General features: G+C 40.4%; 1 protein-coding gene across 3 annotated transcripts in view; it reads right to left on the minus strand.

Moving 5' to 3' along the window:
• Positions 1–23,409, minus strand: part of RNF150 (ring finger protein 150) — a 125,254-nt gene extending 101,845 nt beyond the window's left edge. The window contains exon 1 of one of the 3 annotated variants that reach the window (XM_058837904.1): positions 22,601–23,397. In XM_058837904.1, the coding sequence (XP_058693887.1) occupies positions 22,601–23,066 (466 nt within the window). In that variant the 5' untranslated portion in view covers positions 23,067–23,397. Of the gene's footprint in view, positions 1–22,600 lie in introns of all 3 variants that reach the window. The other 2 variants (XM_058837906.1, XM_058837907.1) reach the window with 2 other exon arrangements.
• Between the last annotated feature and the right edge of the window lie 758 nt (positions 23,410–24,167).

Here is a 24,167-nt window from a genome sequence, read left to right on the forward strand (position 1 = left end):
TAGCATATTCCATCTCCCATCTACAAAACAGAATAAAAACCTTTCCATTTGCTGAGAAAAATGCTTTCCCATTCTTACTGCAATCAGTGAATACCTTTGCATTTTATCTCTCAAATGCTACAATCTCTACCTTTGCCAAGTCTGCTACAAATAATTAACTATTAATGAATTACAATACATCTGATAGGGAGACAGCAAAGGATTAAAAATGTCCAGAATCCTAATCCAGACAGGTCTATTCACCAAGTCTTATTCAAAGAAGTCATATTCAAAGTTGCGTAACTACTTTAGGTTTGAGTTCCTATTTGTTTGCAGTGATTTAATTTCAGTTCTATTAAATCACAAGAAAACACACAGAGATGTGAAAAATGATGAGGAGAAGATGCTGTCCACAGCCTAGACAGTGTGATACAGATAAAACCTTTATTCCTGATTCATTGTCATTGTGAGAACTAGACTGATCAGATACAACTCCATAAAACAAGATCTACCTTGATTTTAAAGACTGAAGTATACCTTTTTGGGTCTTTGCAGGAGAGAAAGCCAACAACTCCAGGTTACAACTAACTTGAGTTTCAGACCCTTCACAATCTTGACATGATTTGTAATGTTCAGTTTCTGCTATTACGTCTGAAGAATATCTGATGATCTGAAAGGCTTGTGATTATAGGAGGGTAGAGCAGAAAAGCATAATGGTTCTTGGAAGCTACTGTGACCAAGTAGGCCATCATATATACAAAAGAAATGTTGAAAAAGTCTGTTGCTAATTCTTCATTGAAGTCATAAAGGACAGAAGGGAGATGCACAGAGAAAAAATGCAGCTCTTAGCTTTGATGAGAAAAACCTCCTTGAGAAGAGCTGCACTTCTAGCTCCTTCACATCTGACATGAGATGACTAGTCATGCAGCAGTCGCATGAAGAATGAACATGAACTGTGTATGTGCTCCTGGGAATTATGAACATCCTCACCACCACAAAGAAGCCATAGGCAGATTTACCCAACATGTGTTCACAGATTTTCCAGCATAAGTAATTGCTCTTCCCTGACCTCAGCTGTCTTTCTTTGAGAATCTTCCCTTGTCCCTTAAAACATTTTGGATGGAAAGACGAACATTCTACATTTAATTCCACTATATGTCAGAATATTACAGAAGTTTCAAGAAGATGCAGTTATTGAAACTGTGCAAGAAGACCAGAGGCCACACTTAGGAAAAACACTAATTAAACATGATCAGGCAAGCACATAGCTAAGAAAGAGAAAATGCATGCCCTGGAACAGTGTGGCTGTGACATGACTTGAAGTCACAGTCAAAAAAGAGAGGAAAGAGGCAGAGTGAGGGTGAACTGCTAAAGGGATAGGAGGTCATCAAGGATATAATAGCTATTCTACAGGAAGAGATGGCTCTGAAGGAACAGGAAATATCATTGAGCCAGCCATCCCACAGGGCATGACAAGACCTGGAGAGTGGGAAGCTGCAGCTGATGTGACAGAAATACTGTCAAAAACCAGTATGAACAGCCTAAGGATGTATGGCAGGAAAGGACTGTGTCAACAGTCTGAGGCTGGAAAGCTGGGGTACACACATTACACTGACAGTCCCACTCCCACATGTAAGTTATTTACACTAATTTCAGGCTCTTGGTCCTGTAACAAATATATCAGATTCTGTAGCCCAGACCATTTCAAACATTTCAGTGCACAAAGGGCTTAGGTACTGGGCCTTCCTCTAGACTAGAAGCTGAATCCAGGAATGGGAATCCTTTCCCAACTGACGTCAGATTAGGAAGCCACCAAGGCACTTTTGAGCCTTGCCTGAACACTACTTGCTCTGTTTTGCAGATAGTGTAATAAAAACAACTTCACTTAATGCTCAACATAAGACTTTATCCATATGCAGTTCTACCCTCTGCTTTTTTTTTGGGAACAAGACCACTTTACAGAGCTATGGTCCTCCTCACCATGGGCTGCCATTCCTGCCACAGCACTGCTACTCACCAAGCCTTCAGCTAGGCCAGCATGGAACTAAGGGACTGCAGGGTGAATCAGGTCTGATTTGGTCCAGAAAAAAAACAAGACTAGTTTATTTTTTAATTAAAAAAAAGCCTTTTTGAAGTCCAACTCATTTTGGAAGAGCTAAAAGGGAAGCAAACAGCAGTGTGGGAGTGGGAAACAAGTAGCTTGAAGAAAGAGAAGAAAGGAAGAGAACAAGAGAGAATGGGGCATTATTCCCATCTTCACTGCTTTTCTCTAAAGCCTCCAAAGTTAGAACCATTAGCTTAAAATTAACAATCAGAACCTCACAGCACCTGGCTCCTTACAGAGGGAAATTTTATGGAGTACACAAGAGGCTGTTATAGAACCTGAGGTGGTTGGTTTCATTCATGTTACAGAAATATATTAATCTCCCCTCCTTAAACTCAATGTGCTGAGCAGTTCTGATCAGGAAGCAGATTTGTAATGCTAATAATCCTGCAGTTCCTTTGATGTGATCCCAATCTACTAATTGAACCTGTCAATAGTCACAGAAATTACTTGGCAATCATTGAGCTCAATTAAATCATTGCATTTGTATTTTCAAATGCTTTTAAAGTAACAAACTGCACAAGGGAAGCCAGGTTCCTGGCACATGCTGCAGAGGAAAACCAAACCAAACCAAACCAAATACTCCTGTACTTTTAACCTGAACCTATTGAGCTTTCATTTATAACTCTCCCAAAGAGAGCTGCAGGCATCCTCACACCAAGTCAAGATCTCTGTCCCAGGAAGGCTTAAAATTAGCCATCCTGAGTGAATTCATGTGTACCAGATAAATTGCACAAGTATCAGGGTATCAGCAGATGAAACACCATTCAGTGGCTGGGGATGTAAAAAATAAAAGTGTTTTATTCAAATATTTTATTTGACATGAAATCTATTATTTCAGTAGGAGGGGAGGAGCATGGGGAAAGATATTTGGTCCAACTATGGTTTGATGTAAGCATGTTTAATGCAATTGCCTAGATTACTGTCCACCTTTAAAGGTATATTTTTCATTTTTTAAATTTTTTTTTGATTTACAAAACTATGAATTGGTAGATTAAAGCAGAATTTCAAAATGTGTATGAAAATGATAACATTTTTAAAATTAAATTACAAGAATACCTTATGAAAGAAGTGAATACAAATAGACTTCAGTCGAAAATGGAGGAAAATTTCAGTCTTACTAGAAAAGAAAAAAAAGCAATCCAGTCTTGGTGGGAGCTCAAGCATATGAAAAGAGTAAACATATGGAACCAAAACTATCAAATAGGAAGCTTGGACAAGCAAGGTGCTGTAGAGATGGGAATGATTTATTACTACAGAGTGAAGACAATCCTGGAAGGTTGGAATCCACTCCTGGCACACTGTAAGGCTTGGCTACTCCACTCTTTTTGCGTGTTTCTCCATTCTCAAAATTTAATGTTATTTATTTATCTTTGTAGAGAAAATTATCAAAACCAAAAACCAAATAGTAATTACTAGCAATTTTCAAAGTTACACATCCTTCTTGCAGAGAGACACCATAAAAAGTCATAAGTATTTTATTAATTAATTGTGAATATCTATTTAATTAAGTATATTTGTTTGCTACTTTGACTCTTGTTCTGCACTGTGATCTTTAGTGAGAACTGCTGCTCCAGTGAACACACAGTCCAGTGAAATTTAAGGAGCACCATCTGGGTAAAAACATACACTGAGTAAATCTATAAATAGATCAAGCAAGTTCATTACATCCATGGTACATGCCCACATGAGTATTTTCAGCATGGGTGCCTACACCATAAAACTGATCTCTCATTTTTCTACAGGGAGCCTTGTCATTTTAGCTAAGGATTTTACCTAAGGATCTAAACACTTCTAACAGGATTTTAAAATTTCTTATCTGAGCTTACCAGGGAGTACACATGTCCAGACTGAGAAGAACACAGAGATCACTCTCTGACTCATTTCTAATCAAGTGGTTGGAGCAATATAGAAACAACATCTATTTCATTGTTGTTCTCAGAAACTTAGAAACTCTTCTCCAGATGGAATTTCTTGCTTTTAGAATTCCGAAAAGCTGACAAATAGAAGGCAAATTCCTGTCCCGACTCTGTTACACCTGTGCATATACAAGCTACAAGATTGCATTATGAGTTGTCTGTATCAAATATTTTATCTACATTTCAAGACAAGACATTTTATTTACATTTCAGGACAACACATTTTATTTGCATTATAATACCAGCAAGGTTAAGGAATTGAGTTGGCTGAGACAATTTTTTTTCCTCCCTCTCTTCTGAATCCCCCCAAATCAGAAAAGTACACGGAGGAGGGGTTTCTTAGAGCTGTCTGAACGTTTTTAAAAGCTCTATTTTTAATTTTTTTTCCCATGTCCTGCAGAACTGCAATTGAAATGAACCCCAGAGTAAACCAGCAAAAGTACTACCACCATGCCATATGTGCTCAAAAATAGGGCTGTTTATGTCTACATAGATCATAAATTGGCCAAATAACAATATGGGATGTCTACATCCTTGGCTCTTCTCTGAGTTTAATAACAGGTGTGGATTACCTGCTGGAGCTAGTGTCTGTCATGGAAGTTACCTTTTTTTAGATACATGTATGTGAATAAGGATACACAGGCATTACACACATCTGTACCCACAGGCAAAGGATTCATGCTATCTACCCCTAAATAAAGGTATTTAGATGTCTACATGGGAGTGATATGCATAAATGGTTCCAAATCTGCTTTAAACAGGCAGAGTCCTTCCTCTGTATTTTTTACAAGAACATGGCAATGCAGAAATAAATTCAGAACTAAATTCCTCTTCAGTCAGAAATACATTCCTCTTAGCATGTGCTTCTCAGGCAAATTCATGATGCTCAGGCAAATTCTCATGATGCTGATGCTCAGTGTGTGTTGCATGTGCTCACATTTCTACAACAAAGCTTTTGTCAGTTACCTGTCAGTATTTTCAGTTTCCCCAAAGAGTACATTTTTGTCCACACTACACTTTGTACAGCTGTGACTGATTTTGTATGGTTGATTATATGGTTTTCTTCATTTCTCTCTCAGATTTAGGCATGCTTTGAGGATGATGAAAACAGAAGCACTTAATGCTGATACCACAGTACATTGCTAATTACATTCTTGCTTTTTAGTGCTCAAATGAATACCTATGGAGATCTTTTCACAGCACCTGCTGATTATAAGTGTTTTCCATGCTGGATCTATCTGCAATAGATAAGGCAAAGGCTCTATTTCCCTACTGAAATCTCATTATCTGAACCTGTGCTGCAGCCAGAAGGTTCAGAGTTTGAATGTGAATTTCATAACTCTTTAAATGACTCGAAACAATAATTTCATATGAAACATTTCAAATTTAAGATGTTCAGAAACTAGATCTTGCCCCAAATTTAGCAAGTTTTAGTACACAAGACAGAACTGAAGATGTCAAGGGATGTACTTAAGTTGCACAGCTGATTCCAAAGCAAAGTTTGTTTTAAGCCAATCTTCAATGGTAGCTCCTAGCTATTTCCTGAATACGCAACTCAGATCTTGTATGATGTCGTTTCAGATACTTATATGCTATTTCACATTCATGTTTCTTCTCCCTTAAAAAACAAACCAAACCAACCAAAAAACCAAAAACAACCCAAGCCAAACAAAAAAAAACCCACCCACACACAACCCCCCAAAACCAAAACATCAACAAAAAAAACCAACCAACCCCCCCCCACCAAGAAACCAACAACAACAAAAAAAAAACCAACCCCCATCAACAAACAAAAACTAACAAAACTCAACAACAAACAAAACACACACTGCCTCCCAGAGAGGAATGTTAGTCATAACTATTGAAAATTTTCCTCTGCTGGCAATATTAGCATTGCTCATGTATTTCTGTGTTTGGATTGCATCAAAGACTAATTCAGCCCATAGAGAAGACATGAAAGGCAGGTAATTCTACTTACCTTGGTTCTTGTATGACAGCTTATGATCTCTCTCCTCATTTACTTCTCTGCCTTGGATGACTCAATGTCTGCATACAAGCAGATCAGAACTACAAGCTGAAATCATGAACTTCAGCTACCCTGCTATTTCCATGCTCAATCACCTATCTGAATCCCTCCTTTGATTTCTCATACTTTTATGTAATTGTAACATTTCTGTTAAGCATTGCTGTGCATTTGATATTCCTGTCTGAATTTAGCCTCCTACAATTAATCTGGATCAAGGAGATCAAAGGGCAAGATGTCTTTGGGATACAGCAGTGCCTCTACTGATGAGATTCGCTCATTAGCAGCCACCTTGATTAGCAGAGAATTTCACTGTAATATGGCATGCTGAAGACTTATAGAGAGGTTAACAGTTACAGATTTCCAAAATGAAGGTGCAGTGAAAACTGAAAACAGCCCATTTGCAGTACAAAACACCATTTAGTATCTTGTAATCAGATTCTGAAAAAGGGAGAGTGATCTGAAGTATGTTAGAGAATCCAAACGAGATTAACGTAGCAGTGGTTTTGAAAATCCCACATGCTCTAAAAACAGATTGGCATCACTCAAAACACAATATCCATATCAGGACGAAGGCACTGAAATCACCATGTGGTATTGCCTACACTGCGGTCTCTTCAGCTGAATGGTATTTCTAGAAAACTTATGGAAAAAAGAAAAAAGAAGGATCATCAACCAGCCATGTATTTCAAGATCTAATAACTAATCCTCTGGAAGAAATTCAGCCTATATTAAATGCCATCTTAACTTGGTCAGACAGGAAGCAGTTAAGAAATGACATCTGCTAAGCTTAGTGTGGATAGACCTTGTCTCTGTAACTATTTCTATAACAATTGTCCACATTTATTTGGTATATAAATGGATGGCATAAAACACAAATTCCACTCCTTCACTGGAGACTGTGAATGCTAATTTTGAGCATTCTCTTAACAACCACCACAGAAGCACTCCCCTCGTGATGAGGCTGTCATCATTGCCATTCCTTCTTATTATACCAGCTAGTGAAGAAAGGTGTGAAAACCACATTGCTCTCGCTCTCCAAATTTAGAGCAGGTATTTTTGCAGTGCATCCAGCCAGTACCTGCTTGAGATTCCAGAAATTTTATCTCGACTATGACTTTTGTCAGGCAGCACCCTCTCTCCTTGCCCTTGGACATAAGTTAGTAGGGATGTGCATCCTGCACACCAAGCTTCTCAGCCCCTTCCTAACACAGCTCTAACAGTACCACACCACCCAATTACTTTCACTTAACACAAAAGCCATAAGCCTTGCAGGAACGAAATTTTAAAAGATTCTAAATCAAAATTTAGATATTTCAGAAAAAAGTGTTTTGAAGCCCATTGCCATAAGACATGACCTACTATTCTCAAGCTCTTCAAAAGGCAAGAAAATTAACTTCTGCCTATATCATAAATATAACAATGACTACATATTTTATACATTCACTTGAGGTCAGGTAGACCCTTTGTTAAATGTGCTGGACAAGTCATGCTAGCTAATATTTACAGGTTCAAGGCACTCACAGGTTGACTCATCATTTCATGCAATTACAGAATTATCTTAATGAAGTTCTGGTGTTGTCTGATGTTTTGCTTGAATCCAACAGATGTGTACAATTCATACTGACTGTTGATACTTCATTGCCAATGCTGGGGAAAGCCTGGTATTAGGTTTCTTGGTGGCTCTTCTGTACTTGATAAAGTGTTAAATACTGTGAGGGCAGCAGAAGATATAATGAGTTCAGGTATTTATTTTCCTGGTTTAACTATTTGGCAATGAAATCCTTAGGAAGGTTTGCCATTGACTTCAGCATGGTTAGGATTTCCGAACTGAGGTTACAAATTAGTGGCATAGGTAAGTGCATTTCTGGAAATCAGCAATCTCAGAATGCTTTTTCTAAAGGAAAGATATATGGGAGTTGGAATTTACAGGACAGTTATTGGAATTCTTTTCATAACATGAAAAAATGTAATTAAATTAAATTAAATTAAATGGGAACTTTGGAGACCCTTAAATAGTGACTAACCTGAAAGTTCAGAAATCGGCACCTGAGCTGGTCTGAAAATAGTGTGCATATGGAAAGTATGGCCTGTGAAAAGTCAGCTTAGAGCCCAGTCTAATCCCAATACTCCATGTATGAACAATTGAGATCAGAATACTGCTGCTGGAAAAGTTTTTCTTTCCTATGAACTTCTTGTGACATTTCCAGTCATTTGTGTGCTTCCTCAAAGTAGCTAGAAAAGTGGATCGAAAATTCACCCACCTATTTAAAACTTTATACATTCTTTCAGTTTTCATGCTACCAAGCCTGCACAGAGTAGCACCCTTTTCCCAAAACAGGTACAATCTCTTCACTGATAGAGCTTGGAGGTGCTTACATGCTGTGAATATTATCCATTTCAGTGATAGAGACATTGCCATTATTAAAGATAGAAACCAAAATGAAATTGTAATTACTTTTTTTTTTAAGTTAGCTTAATATTGTGCACTTTAGGAATAAAGACCTAATGCATTCTCAGATCCTGAAAGTCTTGCCAGCAAGTGGAGACAACTGTTGGATAACAGCATGAACATCAGGTTTATTTATAAATTAATCAAACCTTCAGTAATTCAGTGATGGATTGCTTCCAAATCTGTTTTATTAAACAAGGAGATACAGGAGAAGGCAAAGTAGGGCCCACGCCTGTGAGAGCATAGCACTCACAAACTCACAAACAGATACTAATCATCGCCACTTGCATGGTAGGGCATTCATATTACAGATTATGGAACATATGTGAGGCTTGTGGTGTTAAGTACAGATTTGCAAAGCACTCAAGACACTATGGAGTCATCTTAGGTATTCATTAGTACTTGTGTATCTTACATTAGTATTTACCTGGTCTAGCAAGTCTTTCTGTGAAGTTAACACAGTTGTTGTGGGGGACCCATCTGTACTTAAAGGTTATTAGAAGTAATAATTGCATTATTTCCAGGTGGAGCCCTTAAACTATATATGGCAGTTCACTTTTTAGGAAAGCCTAAAAGAAGATCTGTTAATTTTACACTTCCCTCCTTGTTGGTAACAGTTTCCCATCATCTGAACATAACCCAAACAACTGTCTAAACGGCTAAAAGTTCTATCTGAAACTGAACTGTTCTATCGAGAACTGTTCCACTGGGAACATTAAGGAAACCTGTCCTGAATGTCTCAAAGCAAAATGAAGCTGATAGACTGATAACGCCATTAGGGAGGATGCAAAATTTTATCTGCTGGAACCAAAACTGCAAAACATTACAATAATTGTTCCCAAACTGGAATGGGTGTAAGGTAAGGAGCTGCTGTGTATCAGATTGGCCTTAGATATACATGTATTTCCAAATTAGGCAACTCCCTGATTAGCAAAGAAATGCTGTGTGGCTATTCTAAATTACATGAACTCCTCTAGCTCACCTAGCAAGCACAAATGACTGGTTGATACACATCTTCAAGCCATCTGCAAATAACCAAACAGGTGTCCGTGCTTTCCACAGCTGTGATTGTTCCTCTGCATGCAATGGTGACAAACATCAAATAAAACACAGTGGAGAACAGACAGTAGCTGGGTTTGAAAGGGTTTGGGTGGCCAGCTTTTCCACAGATGGAAGGGGCACAGTGTTCATTGGAAGTTGAGAGGCACAATTACTTCTTATTGTGGTGCAGACATGGCTGATAACCCAGAAAGCAGAAGCCAAACTATGTGGAGAAATGAAAAAAAATTGAATCATCTCTTTTTATCAATATTTATTAAGCAGGTCTTTAATGACACATATAAAGCATATGTATCTTATTTTTACAATTTCAAATAAAAGTGCTTATTGTAAGGATCTTGAGTATTCACAGTGCAATAGGAGGGCATAAACTTCACCCGAGATGACCACACTAACATTCTTAGTAACAAGCCTCTGAGCTATGTCAGACACTTCTACATCTTTCATAGATGACATTTCCTCACAGAATCACTTTCAGTGACATTTAGTCAGGGTGCTCAACTTCTAGTCCATTCTCAGCAAGAACTAAATGTGAGCTTAACTATAACCATTTGTGCAAATATTTTCCTCAACGGGACCATGAAATGTTCTCCAAATTAATTTAATGTAATGTAGACATGAGAAATAATTTAAAAATACCTACTACTGAGTTTTATGATAGCCAAATCACTAGCTTAGTAAAGTGAGAAGTGGTTTTTAAGTAGTGGTCTCATTTGCCAAGAAGAGATTTTAGGAGTTGCTGTATTAGTCCAGGTAAGACCCCATTAAAATTTCCTCCCTGCTATCATTACTACCAAGGTGACTATTGCTTTACATATGCACAGTAGCCCGTTTTGTGGGCTAATCCACAACACATTTGGCTAGTGAGAGCTAAAGGTAACAGCTTTGTGATAGAATTTACAGAGTCATCTTTGCCTTGGCAAAATATATTCCTGGTTATATGGAATGGCCAGAAAATGAAAATACAACAGTAATCATTGTGCTAATTCAACACAGCATTGGTTAAGAACTAAGAACATATTCTACACTTCAAATGTACACGGTACTCAACAGGAGATATTTTCCACTAAAAAATCAGTGCTTGATTTGTTATTTTCTGTAAGTCTAATAGCAGAAAGATGGTTACATTAGTTAATGGGAATGAAGCTCTTAATTATTGCAGAAAGAAGTGATGTCATGCATATTTAGAAACCAGGTAACATCAGTTCTCTGGCACCAAAAATTTTTTTGCACTAACAACCATTAGAAGCCATGATTTTGGAAATAAGTGGTTATGTAGTCATATTTTTGTTTTAAAAAGTCTGTGGACTCTCATAACTTGCATGTCAATAAGATCTGGTTATTAGACTAGGATAGGAAAAAAAAAAGAGAGAGGAAAAAAAAGGCTGTCTGGGTATTCAATAAAGAAAAGAGAATGTTTTTAGATGGAAAAAAACCCAAACCCATACCCCCACTAACACTGAAAAGGAAAATTTTCCTGTGTATCTTCTTAAGTAGGGGTCAGTAGGTCAAGGGAGCGAAGATGACAGACGAACTCCCTGAAGAACCAATGTGCCCTAGAGGATCCCAACTGCCTTAGACAGAGGTCATGGCTTTCACAAGCAGTCAAGCTGTTTGGTGGCTTTCCCTATCTAATTCGCCTGTGGATCCAGCTGGGCAGCACTCTGGGAGCAATGCAACCCACCATTCCCAAACATGCAAAACTGCTAAATGCAACAAGAGAAAAACATACAAGCTCAAACCGGAGCTGACCAAGAACCTCATCATCCCAACAAATGACCCTACTACCTGTAAAGGCAGCAAGAAAGGACTGGGACAAACAGCAGTGAGGCAGCAAACAAGAAAATGTCAAAGATCATGACAGTGGGTGCCAGTGAGAAATGGGATTCAGTGCAGAACTGAAATGAGGTTTAACGTGTATGGATTAGTCAAAGACATTTCACAGTCTCCAAGAGGAAGACTTTCCACATGATGGGGAGACCACATGAGTCACCACCTGCTTTGATGGCTTTTATTTTCTCATCAACATGAATTCACCTCTCCAGGATTCAGGTTCATCCATGTGACTTTCATCTAATAGCTATTTCAGCTGTTTCTCTGGCAGAGTGATGGTACCATTATGTGTTTTGAACTATTTTATCCTCACCTGTGATAGCTTTGCTGCTCTAGGTTGCACTCCATCACAATATTCTCTTGTGCTGGTATTCAACAGTTAAGTAAAAGTTTTAGAAGAAAAAGGCTTTTACATCTCTCATGCTGCAAGACAAGCTTCAGCAAATGGTTGATTAGTGGAGGCTTATAGACATTTCTCTGCATTTGCTAGCTATCTGCAGACACCAAAGAAGTGGCTCAGACTGTTTTTACTGCAATGCCTTTTCTTGCAGTTTCCTCCCTATGAGCAAGTCATAAAGAAATATCAAGCTGACATTAGTACATCACTGTCACCCAGCTAACAGAGATCCTGTTGTGAAAAGCTGATGCTTCACTCCATAGGGTTTATCTCTGCCCATTGTGCATAGCTTCTGCAAGAGCAGTTTTGAGTTTCCAAGTGTGGAAAAGAGCTGGGTGGTAGTTCCAGAGAAGTACCCTAAAACCAGAAGAATGACTATGAACACCTTGTCCAACCTTCCTTGTACAAATAAGACCATAATTTCCCCATAGAATGGGGTATTTTTACCAGGATTGGACATTTAGAGAACTATCCAGTCCCATGCAAATAACATTAATGTATGGGCAACCACTTAGGAAATTGCATCATACTACAAGTCTGAATTTATTTCACTTGCATTGACAGGTACTGATCCCTTTTATGCCTTTTTCTAAGAGCAATCTTTACCTCACACTGAGTATTATTTCCATGTGTATCTAGACACAGTGCTGAAATCTGCTACTAAAGACATGCAGCAAGGGCTAAAAACTCCACATAGCTTAGGGACTGCACTGTGGGAATACAGAAAGCTGCTGTCACACAGTCACAGGGAAAAGAAATTCAGCACTGCAAACCTGAGGTCAATAGCTTTAAATAATACTGATGATGATCAGATGCATGCATCGATTCCCAGAGAAAAGTGAGTTGGGAAAAAGTCATGTCTGTGCCCTGGAAGGGAACTAGTATCTAAAGCTGGTTGAAGCTGACTGAAATGTAATATATCATCAAGAAAAGGAAAAGGGAAACCAAACTGCATCTGAAACTGAAATTCAGAAACATAAAATATTTACTAAAATAAATTTTTTATTCAAACCAGACCTGTAAGATCTTTTCCAGAGAGCAAAAACTTTCCAAAACAGCTTTCTGTTGAAAATCCATTTCACTTCCTAAAACAGTTCTGATACAAAAATTTTCCATCAGTTTTTTCTAGCATCCAGTGTGGGGGGAAACTTAATCTTCTTCCATAAAAGCATGAGAAGAGACCACGATTTAGTCTTTTAAGATTTCATGAAAAAGATTTAGGAGTGTTCAGCACAAACCCCTTCTATACACAGCAAATGTGCTATGCCTGTCAATCTTCTGATGACTTCCCAATTGCTGAGCCCACCATGAGTAGCAGACAGCAGACACTCTTTAAAGCCAGAGTCAGCTGCAAAGGAAAAGCCACCAAAAGAGCATAATCCTGCTCTGCTTCCTCTTAAAGTCAATGCTTATGCAAAGCAAATAGCTTTTGTCTCCTTTTGTCAGCCTGGTAAGGAGTGGGCAGGAAGGAAAAAAAATCAAAATAGTAGAGGTGAAAAACAGGTGCAGAACACATAAAGGGAAAGGGGAGAAGGCGAGGGAAAATAAGAGTGAGGAGTCCAAGGAAAAGATTTACTGGAAGCAGGGACAATAAAGAAAAAAACCCAACACACCAAAGGAGAGAAAAAATTAGGTAGAAAATAAAGAGGGTATAGGATTGAAGGAAAGATAAGGCAAGGCAAATACATCAAAGATAGCATTATAAAAAGACATAATGTATTTTACTCAGCTTCTCATTTTCCAGCATGAGAAATTTTGATAAAGTGTTTAGTAAAGGTATGGATTTGATGGACAAGTAGATGGTACTTCAAACACATGGACACATAAAGAGCAACAAGAGACCAGGCAGAGAGATTACACAATCTTGCAAAAGCTGCCTCTGTCAAGGAATGATAGTCACAGGTAAAACTAGAAGACAATAAGCATTTAAAAAAGCTTAAAAAGGCACAAGAGGGGAAGGCATACTCTGTGCAGGTATAAGAAGCAATCATGAATGTTACTGCAACATCAGACTGTCCTGTTTTAAAGACTGATTTATTTTTGAGTACAAACACAGACATGTACTAGAAATATGTCTGAAGATTTAAGATTCTCTAACACAGAGAAAAGGAAAGCAAAGGAAAAGCAGAAACACAGGGCAAAGGAAAAGCAGAAATAATTTCTGTCTTCTAACAGAAACTACTGAAAGGGAAAAGGAAGAAGAATAGGAGCATTTTAGCTAGCATCACAGGATGTAAAACCAAAGAGATCTTTATCAGATACTGATAGAGAACCCTTGCATAATCAGAAAATGCAAGGAATCTTTTATAGTGAAATTTGTTAGACACCCAGAGCTTTGATCCTGAGGATCTGGAAATGCTACACTATGATAATAACAATTAGGTGCAAAAGCTTCTCAAGTGCTCCACAAATCAATTTAAACAAAACAATAAAACCGTAGAGCTTATTATACTGGGTCTGAACCCAGGCAACCCACAACACATATTCAACTAATGCTGACACATTTTACAGCAATCTTAAAATTAGGTGTATATGTTAATTAAAGATGAAACTACCCACTAGGCTCTGGAGTCCATTCTGAACATGGCTGTGCAATGTCAGGCACATTCAATGCAACATAAAAGTGACCATGGTAAAAAAAAAAAAGAATTGCTTGACAAGGACTGCAAAATGAAACAACAAATAGAGAAGCACATTTAATGATGTGTGATTTATAAAGCTGGAAGCCAGAGATTAATGTGATGTATAATTTCCTTAATAATATAATACATATATTATCTGGTGAGATATTCCTACAATGACTTGCAAAAAAGAGAGGGCTTGTAATGAGAGATTTAACAACAAGAAGCAAACCAAAGAGTATATAAGAAGGGAGGAATGCTAAGACACGGAACAAATTATTTGGAAAAATAAAATCCTATATCATTAAGCCTATTTCAGTGACAAATTATGATGGTTCATAGACAAATATGTGAGTAGTAAGGGGCTGTCTCGGCAGGAAAACATTCAAAAAGAACTCATTTGTTATGGAGCACCCCACTGCTGATAAATGATGATAAAGACTCACAACACTATAGAATACAAATTAATTTTAAAAAGCTACATCTCATTAAGTGTGTAGCACAAGGGAGCATTTGCCAACCCACCCTATTCTATGTATCCCTGGAGGAACTGCATTCCAGATGTAATGTTTTATATTTGTTTAAGAAGTATGTTTAACAAGATATACTCAAGCCAGGACTCCATGGAGTTACATGGCTGCAATTTTTGTTTCTGGGGTTTGGGAACTAAAAAGATAAACATTTTTTTTCTTCTAATTTGTGTCAAACTGAAAATACCTTTCCAATTTACAGAAGGACTATCCTGTACATAAACACAGTTAAACACATCAAATTTGAGACCAAAACTCTGACAGACCCTTAGATCTAGCAGCATAATTGCGTATCACTATGATTATACTGTCAAAGGCAAATGAACAGGCATTTCACTTTACTGACATTATTTACTGGCCATTCTTGAGAGAGAAAAGAAATGAACAATTATTTTAAAAAGCTATTATCTCTAAGTAGCACAGAATAAAGTATGCTAGTTTTTCATATTTCAGTGTGGAATAGCAATAAAACAGTTTAATTTTTTTCATCATCTCCTTCATTTCTCCTCCGTTCAGTTTTCTAAGGTTTATTTCAAATAATTTATTGAAGAGGAGACAGAAAGTAAAGAATGCCCTTGTTAGGCCTCTCCTATAAAAAACAACTGAATAGTATTTATGTTTCATAAGCAAACAATATTACAACCTATGTATTAGAACTGGTGAAATAAGAGGTGTTTTCTCCCCATCCATTTTTGAACTAAAAAATCTTGTTTCCAGCAGCTGGTAAGAACCTAACTCAGTAATTTTCAGCTGGCTGAAGAATTACTTCTACTAATACTAATGTGGCCAGTGCATCAGATAGTAGATATACAACTGGTAGATTTAATATGGTGAATTTATGAAGTTTAGGTTTCATCTAAGATGTTTGGATTTTCTTCTCCCAGTAACAGAAATTGTAGTTCTCCACTAAATTACATTCTTAGATACTACATCCAAATGCACTCATGAAAAGCAGGATACTCTGGGGGGTCCTTGACCCCTGCTTATCCACATTCAGTATTTGAATTTAACTGTGCAGTGCTTGACCTGAGGCTGAACCATCCAGATTTCTTTTCCAGAGAAACTGAAATACTAAGGACTGAAATGAGGAGAGCACTGGTCAGGAACAAAATCCTGGATCACATACCACTGCGGAATAAAGACACAGCACAGTAAAGCCTGCTTGCATACAACCAGTTGCAAAATATTTGCCACATCCTCCTTCTCACAATTGCCATATAACTCCCCATGACTGATGTACAATGGATACGGTTGGCTTTTAACCTTATCCTTTAGCTGCTGTGCCTTTGTGGAAGTTACGTGAATTTAACATTACTGCAAGGTATAGTATTACTAATTAACATCTGCACACATTCTGTATCTCTTGCCTCAAAACCATTCTCCTTACACAGACTGCATTTGTTTCTGAAGCACCCCAAAATTCTTTCCTTTTCAAGATGCTAAGCAGAAAGCACTGCGATGGTAGTGGATAGTAACACTGTAGGAAGAAGCCCTGCATTACTAAGGTGGCAGATTACATGGACTACTCAATCTTTTCTATATCTGATTTCTATGAATCAATGATTGTATTGTTCACTCCCTTCTGCACCAAAGGAGTCATCAAGTGACTGCTACTCAAATGTAACTGAAAGGGCAGAAGTGGGGCTTGTCTTGAAATGAATGCTGTTTCTGTGCAGGTTAGCTATGCAGAAGTTATTGGGAAGTGGAGAAGTTGTTGGATTATCCCTTTATAAAGGCCTAACTCTTCATCAGCCTGGCTCGTGGTGTACAGAGGCAGACGTCACTTGAAACTCGGTCATCTCACATGACAAAGCACCATGAGCTCCATCAAAGAAGTGCTGCAAAATAATCGGTTCTTTTAGGCCTTTGCTTATATGCGAAGAGTAGAAAGTGTCCTCTTGTTTCACCAGAAAAAGACTCTTGAAAGTGCCAACACTGAACTAGTTAGTTTTCTCTCCCTTTTTGCTGAAAATGTTCCTGTTCTCTGTGATGGACAATAAATATTCACTTTATTCCTCCCAACTCTGTCTAGCCTCTGTTCTAGCTTCTCAAGGCATCAGTGTGAAGGGAGGTAGCACAGAAATATGTCTGCATTAATTAGTGAGCTGCACTAAGCTACAGACTGCCACAATATTCTAATAACCCAAGCTAAGATACACCATCTTAAAGACAAAATATAAGTGGAATTAGGACACACCACTGCTTTCCCAAAAGCAAGCCATTCTCCTAAGGACTGTATACCAAAAGGAGGTCCTCCAGATCACCAGTCAGCAGTTAGTGCAGATATGGATACTGTTTTGTTCCTGAGGAAGATTTTTATTCTTGCAGTGTCACTTCCTACTGCAGAGATCTGAAGACAGCACTTGTATGAATGTCACTGTATGCAAATGTTTCAGATAATCAAAGCAGAAATCTAACTGCATTTGCAATCAATAAGCTTGGAGGATCAATGAAATCTTCAATGAAACAATACTTCACAACTTTTGTAGGGAAAGCTGTACCTTATGACTTGATCCAAAGCTCAGTGGACTCAGTGTCCTTCCACTGTCTTTCTTAGAGGCTCTTAGGGCTCTGAAGGAGACACATGATCCAGCTGTGAGGCTGAAAGAAGGTAAAAAGTGTCTCATCTAACAACAAAACTCAGTGCCCCAGCTGAAGTGGCTGTCCCAAGTAGTGCCAGGGACTAGTATTATTTTGTTGTTCTAGTTCTTGAAGGTCAAATTAATTCCTTTCAATTCAGTTTAACCTGAACTAGTTACCTAACAGCATCAAGTGCCCCCTCCAACTAGCACAGCTGAACATGGGCAGTAAAGCAGTCTAGAACCTCTTCAGAGCAGAGCTGGCAGCAGAAGTGTGACTCACCAAGGAATGCAGTGGGACAGCCTGACAGCTAGAAATCCTGAATTTTGATAAACACAGAGAACTAGATTTTCAAACACTGCAGAAAGCCAGGCCTACATGATTGATCCAGGAGCTCTTCTGAGTTCTTAAGGATGGCAGTACATCCCAGCAACACCTCAAGGGACAGGGCTCAGAGATGCACTGATCTCCATCTCTCTCCCCCACTGAGTGAGTTTCTATTAGGAATCAATCTAGGTGCCTGGAAAAGAATAAATTACGGCAGATTCTGGAAAGCTGAAATCTCCAGTCCTCCATTAATTATCCATATGCAAATTCAGTGTGAATGCACTCTGCACATTTTCCTCATTAGAATTCCAAAAAAGTTTAGAAAAACAATTGTTTTAATAAGGAAACTAATGTAGCTACAGTACTGAATTAAGTCTGTAAAGAGAGAAATATTCAACTTTGGTGTTTCATTTGTACATCAGTACAAATCTACAGGGCAGCCCAAAGCCCAAACTATTGCCAACACATCTCAAAATATATAAAAGGTAAGACTAGTCATTGATCAAGAAATAAAAATCTGAGTAAAAAGGAAGAGACTGTTATTGAGCTGAATGCTCCCTGGTTGAGTCTGGCCCCCTTTACAGCACATGCAGAGGGACACATCTGAATTTGCAATGGGATGGGCCACGCCCTCCTCATGAAGTCTGGCACATACACCCACTGCACTTGAGGGCCAGAGAGGGAGGGGAGAAGTCAGAATCGTCTTAGACCACTTATGAGATTAATGTCTCAAAGATACAGCTGCTACTTGCTGCTGTGTGTATGAGCCACTACAAAAAAAACAAGGTATCTGCCCTTTATTGCAATAGGGCTGTCATAGGTGAGGCATGTGATTTAAAATTTGTGGTGGAATGCACTGGAAAAGTATAATATGGAGGACTCAAAACTGCCTAACATATGCTCCTGGTGCAAAATACCTAGGATGTAATTTACTTCACATATTAACAATATCCATTCTGTGAAATAATCTTATGCACCTCAGAATCCAAACTGAATCTTAGAAACTATGTAGAATATTATAGGTTTGATTTTTTTCCTACATATGAATCATGTACAGTCACAGTTAACATTCCTCCCTTGCCCCAAGCACCTGAGAGGTTCCCAAATTAGAAATGGTCCACGTAGGTTCCCTCAAATATGAACTGTAGAGAAGGAAGTTCTCACCTCAAATCACCTTCTGGAAGGCTCTCTCACTGTCTCTATTCAGAGCTCAGAGGAAATGTTAGGATATATGCTACAACAAGTAGTAAGACAACTGCAAATTAATACTAAGTTATTAAACGTAGTCACAGTGGCTACTGTGACTTCAAACCTAGATAATGGTTAATTTGGTCTGAGGAAGAAAAAATTTCAATGAGAAACCCCATGGATTATTCTTCTGGATAAAAAAGAACATCCTCTATATTATTAGATTATTTTTCTGCTAGGAAAGTTGATCTAGGAGAAATACAAAGCACCTGAAATAGAAATTCTAGATGCTTTTTTTCCTTAGGCTGGAGCCTACTTAGTCAAAACAAATAAAGTCATACAGCTCCTATGCCATCCTTCAAGCCAATAATAATAAAGATGCCAGTTTGCACAGGCTGTAGCAGATGATATACAAGCTAAGGACATCCTAGCAGGAGGATCCCAGATCTCCACATTCCTTGTGAATGCAGACGTCATAACTCCACCTCATCCTTCTGGGTGTGCAAGGAGTGACCTCAGTACAAGCTCCCTAAAAGCAAAGGCTTTCCATGGGGTGATGAAACTGGTTCAAATTGCACATTTTGTGCTGTATGCTCTATAAATAAATTCTGGGGAGTCATATTTTAAGATTTCCACAACTAGATTTGATATTATACTACTCGGGTTTTGATTTGGGGGTGGTGGGAGGGAGGTCTGTGAACCCTCCTTCAACTACACATATAGTATCTTGCTACAGTTGCCTATAGATTTTAAAATCAGGAGTCACCACGTGAGGAAAAGGTCATTGGCATGCACTGTAGCAGAAAACAGGAAATATAATTAAACATAGAGCCATGAGCTAAGTTCTTTGGCAAGAGAAAGTGCCTTGGGAAGAAAGTGGCAAAGGCAAAGCACTATGAAATGGTAAAGTGGTTAAGGCAGGGAATGAAGCATGGGGATAGAAATGAAGAAACAAGGGTGAGAGGAGCAGAAGAAGCAGCACAAAGAGGTAAAGTGACAATAAGAGATGGCAAAACATACAGAAGAATGTATGTAAGGGAAAAAAACTCTTAGGAGTAGTATTACTCTTAGGAGTAAAAGTTATTTAGTAAGGGCAGAAGCCACATTGTTATGCAACAGGATACATTTTTCTGTATAGGAAGAGTTTAAGCTTCTATGAAACCTCAAAAAAATCTGTGAAAGGAAAATAGAAAATAAAAAGGGAGTAACATCATATTTCTTTTGACTCTTAAATTGCTTTTTAGGTCATATTTCACTCTTCCCTCTCAACCTCCAAGTATTTTCCAGGATGGAATTTTCTTCTTCCCACTCCAGGATTTCGCGTGGGCAGAACACTGCAGATGCTGCTGAACTCAGAAACCAAGAAACTGATTCATTTTTCCCTTGAATCTTGTGCTATCATTTAGACCAGGAACAAGCAAATGTCAAAGGCTGTGAGTTAGAAACTTGCAGCCACAATTTTACACAGCCTCACCATTCACTTTGTCCCAGAGTAACAGTGTTACCAGAGGGAGAGTAGAGTTCTGAGTTCCTGGTAGATTGCTAAATATCTAATAATAATTTTTTTTTTTTTCTGTTCCATCAGACTTGTGCTCTAAAACTACTCTCAGTTTTGACCATGTGCAGAGGATAGGCTTTCACTAATGTAAACCAAACAACCATAATTCAACTTCATTGAATAAAAATCCTTAGAATGAAGACAACCTCATCAAATCAATGAGCAAAGTCCTTCAGTCTCACTGACCATGTTCCACGAGTCCAGATTAATTTCTGAAAGTTTCCTCTCATTTCAGCCTCTGATGCTGTACAAACCCACTGCTGGGTGTCAATTCAGTACTAGAAAGGATTCTCAGAACAAATCCTATGAAATTATATGACATAAAAGAAGCTGCTCCCAGGATAATTGATACTATGTTCATATTTTTTAAATCTGAGGCCACCTTCAGTAAGAAAGTTTCTTTTCCTACTTCATCTTAGACTTTAAAACAAACCCAAGCTCCAACATTTTAAAAGGTTAGACACATTTTTTACTCCCACATTTCTTAATAAAACGCCATTTGTGTGGGAAAACAGCTTAGTGTATACTTTAAAAACAGGCAAACCATTAATTAATCCAACATGTTGGCAGTTTTAGAGAAACTTACTAGAGAAAAGCAAACTATGCTGCATCTTAAATTTTAAAACAGCTTGAGCTTTACTTTGAGGATGCATAAGTATGCCAAGCTCCTACTGCTTTATACTTCTTAGTATATAATCTGTGATACTTAAAGTAGCAAGAAGTATAATCCGAACAGCTGCTAAACCATGGGCAGGTTATAAAACATAGTTTTAGGAAGCTCAAGAGGTTATGAATTGCTTGTCTCACAAAACCAAAAGAAAAGACTAAAAAAAAGCCCCATCTTCCACCAACCCTACCAAAGAAACACTAATTTGCCCCAAAAAAATAGTTAATCTCTGAAACAGGCTGGACACAAGAGGTTCCAAAATTGCTGCTTTTGCATCAGCAGTATTTTAGCACTATGGTTAGGCAACAAATTGCTTCTCAGCACATCCAAGCTAGCTAGTTTACTGTGGAAGTTTAACATGCCATTAGAATAACATCCTGTTCTGCAGCATTTCTGTGTTTCAATTTATCCCAACTCTACTAAGATTCAACTGGCAGGATTAGTTACTGGATAGAAACCAAACTCAGATTTCACAATAGGTGGCATTTTATCTCCATGGCATAGGCAGCTGGTATAAAAGTCAAGTGACCCCTGGCAGAAAATATTGTCCCTAAATATAAATCTGGTGAACTGTTTTTAAGACACTATTTCAGATCAAGCACTGGTACAGAAACAGTGGGGGTTTTTTTTGCAGGCATAAGCCAGGGTTTAGGTTATTTTGAATGACTGGATTTTGACGGGTTCCAGTTGACAAGCACATTTTGGGACCTGACCACCCATGTGCTGATACTGCAAGCACAAACTCCACCAGAACATTCACCTGGGAGAGTGAAACACTCCCCCCATCCCAGTCCTGGACACCATATCTCATGTTCTCACCAAATCAGATACTCAGCATTCCTACTCGAATTTTAGTGCTTTTACACTATCGCAGCCGAGACTGTGGACACCGTGTTCTCTACTTTATTGCACCTCCTGATAAGCCTGCAGCACAACACTACAACTTCTCCTCTTCCGAAGTTCTCAATCACACTCGATCCCATACGGCACCCACCAGAGGACTCTCAGGACACAACGAAAGACCGGTCCCCCACAGCGGGATCAGCGTCCCATTCCTCTGACTGGACGCAAACTTTACACGTCCCAAACTTTTCATCCCTGGAGCACCGGTGTGCATTGCTGTGGATATGCTAGCAGCACATCCATCCTTTACCACGGCAGCATGGTGAGGAGTTACATGGCCCCCACCATGGGCACCCACACCCAACGACGCCCACAGCTGATCCTGCTCCCTGTCAAGGAAGTGCGAGGACACATTCCCGCAGTAGCTCCTACCCCAAGGATGCGGGACGACAGAGCGAGCTGGAAAAGGAGGTCCATCCGTCTTCCCCCTCAGCACACGCCTGGGGGTGGCGTGGCTTACCTGCGTGGGGCATGGTGATGGTCTCGTTGGCGTTGCTGGAACCCACGTTATAGATGACGACAGCGGAGGCGTTCTGGGCGGCGGCGTGGCGGATCTTGTCCTTGTAGGTGCAGTTTCCCCGCGGGATCAGGGCGACCCAACTCTTGCCCGGCGCCGGGGCGTTGAAGCGGGTGCCGGGGTCGCAGGCGAAGCGGTCGGCGGGCGAGGCGGAAAGGGCCACCTGCCCGCGGGCGTCCTGTTTGGGCGACTGCTCGCCGTAGCGCCCGCACTCGCTCTTCTCGCTGCGGAGCTCGGCGCTGCCAGCCGCCGGGTCGGCGTAGGTGATGTTGACGAAAGCCGTGTACCACTCCTCCTTCTCGGCCACGGTGAAGTCCAGGCACAGCAGATGCACGAAACAAAAGCTCAGCAGCCATGTTGAGAGCGCCAGGCTGCGGCACGCTTGGATCACAGACAGTGCCATCTTCATCTGCCGGCCCCCCCGCCCTCCCGCCCGGCCGCCGCTGCTCCGTGTGTGCGTGCGCGCCCCGAGCCGCCGCTCCGAGCGGGGCGGCGCTGCTCCCGCCGGCGCCGTGCGGGGACCAGCGAGCGAACGAACGAGCGAGGGAGCGAGCGGGGGAGGGGGCCCTCCCCTCTGCAGCCGCTGCCTAAATCATGTCGGGGCTATTTGATTTCCTCGGGCTGGCCCCGTCTCCGCCTTCCCCCCTCTCTCCTTCCTCCGGCACCTTCCTCTCCTCCCTCGCCCTGCCCGCAAAGCTGCCTCCCCTGCTGCTGGCAGTGCGGCCGCGGAAGAGCGTGGAGGGGGCGGCGCGGCGCGGGGGGAGTTCCAGACGCGCACACGGCGGCGCAGTTCCCAGTGCGGGTTCGGCCCCGGCCCGGCCCCACGGACGCGCTGCCGGCGGAGGGTTTGCGCTTCCCGGCCTCGCGGAGGGGCTCCCGGTGGAGGGGCTGCCGGCGGCGGGGGCTCCTGGCAGAGGGGCCGCGCTGCCCGGCCCCGCAGAGGGGCTCCCGGCCGAGGGGGAAGCGGCGGCGGCGGGAGCAGCGCTGCCGCGCCTCCTGGCGGCAGCGGGGAAACGGGGGGTCCGGTCCTGCCGGGATCCGGGAGGAGAAACGGGAGCGCAGCCCGGCACCTCCGAGCGCCCGCTTCGACTTCAGTTTTGGCTTTTCCCACTTTTCCTGACTGCTGCAGGAGACGCTAAGAAATTTGCATATGTCAGTGTTACAGTGTAACGATGGCGCGCAGCTCAGAGGGGTGGTCGTTGATATAGAGGTTTTTAAATACACACCGAATACGTTTTCGGCTGTACTTTACGGAATGGCAAGGACAGACGCGTTTACTAAAATCAGGTGTGACTGACAGGAGCACAGAAAGCCTCGAAGAATGATGGAGTTGCTCTCTGGAGGCAGCTAAAAATGATGTGTTTAATTTTGGTTCGGTGAAAGCCCAGACTTGGGGATTTTTAGAGTATCAAACATCCCGAAAGAATTTTGGCCGTGACTGACACCTTTCAAAAGGATCAAAACACAGCTGGACTTTATGTCTGTCTATAGTAGTACAAATGTTGGCCAA

This window comes from Poecile atricapillus, chromosome 4 (assembly GCF_030490865.1).
Source record: "Poecile atricapillus isolate bPoeAtr1 chromosome 4, bPoeAtr1.hap1, whole genome shotgun sequence".
NCBI lineage: Eukaryota > Metazoa > Chordata > Aves > Passeriformes > Paridae > Poecile > Poecile atricapillus.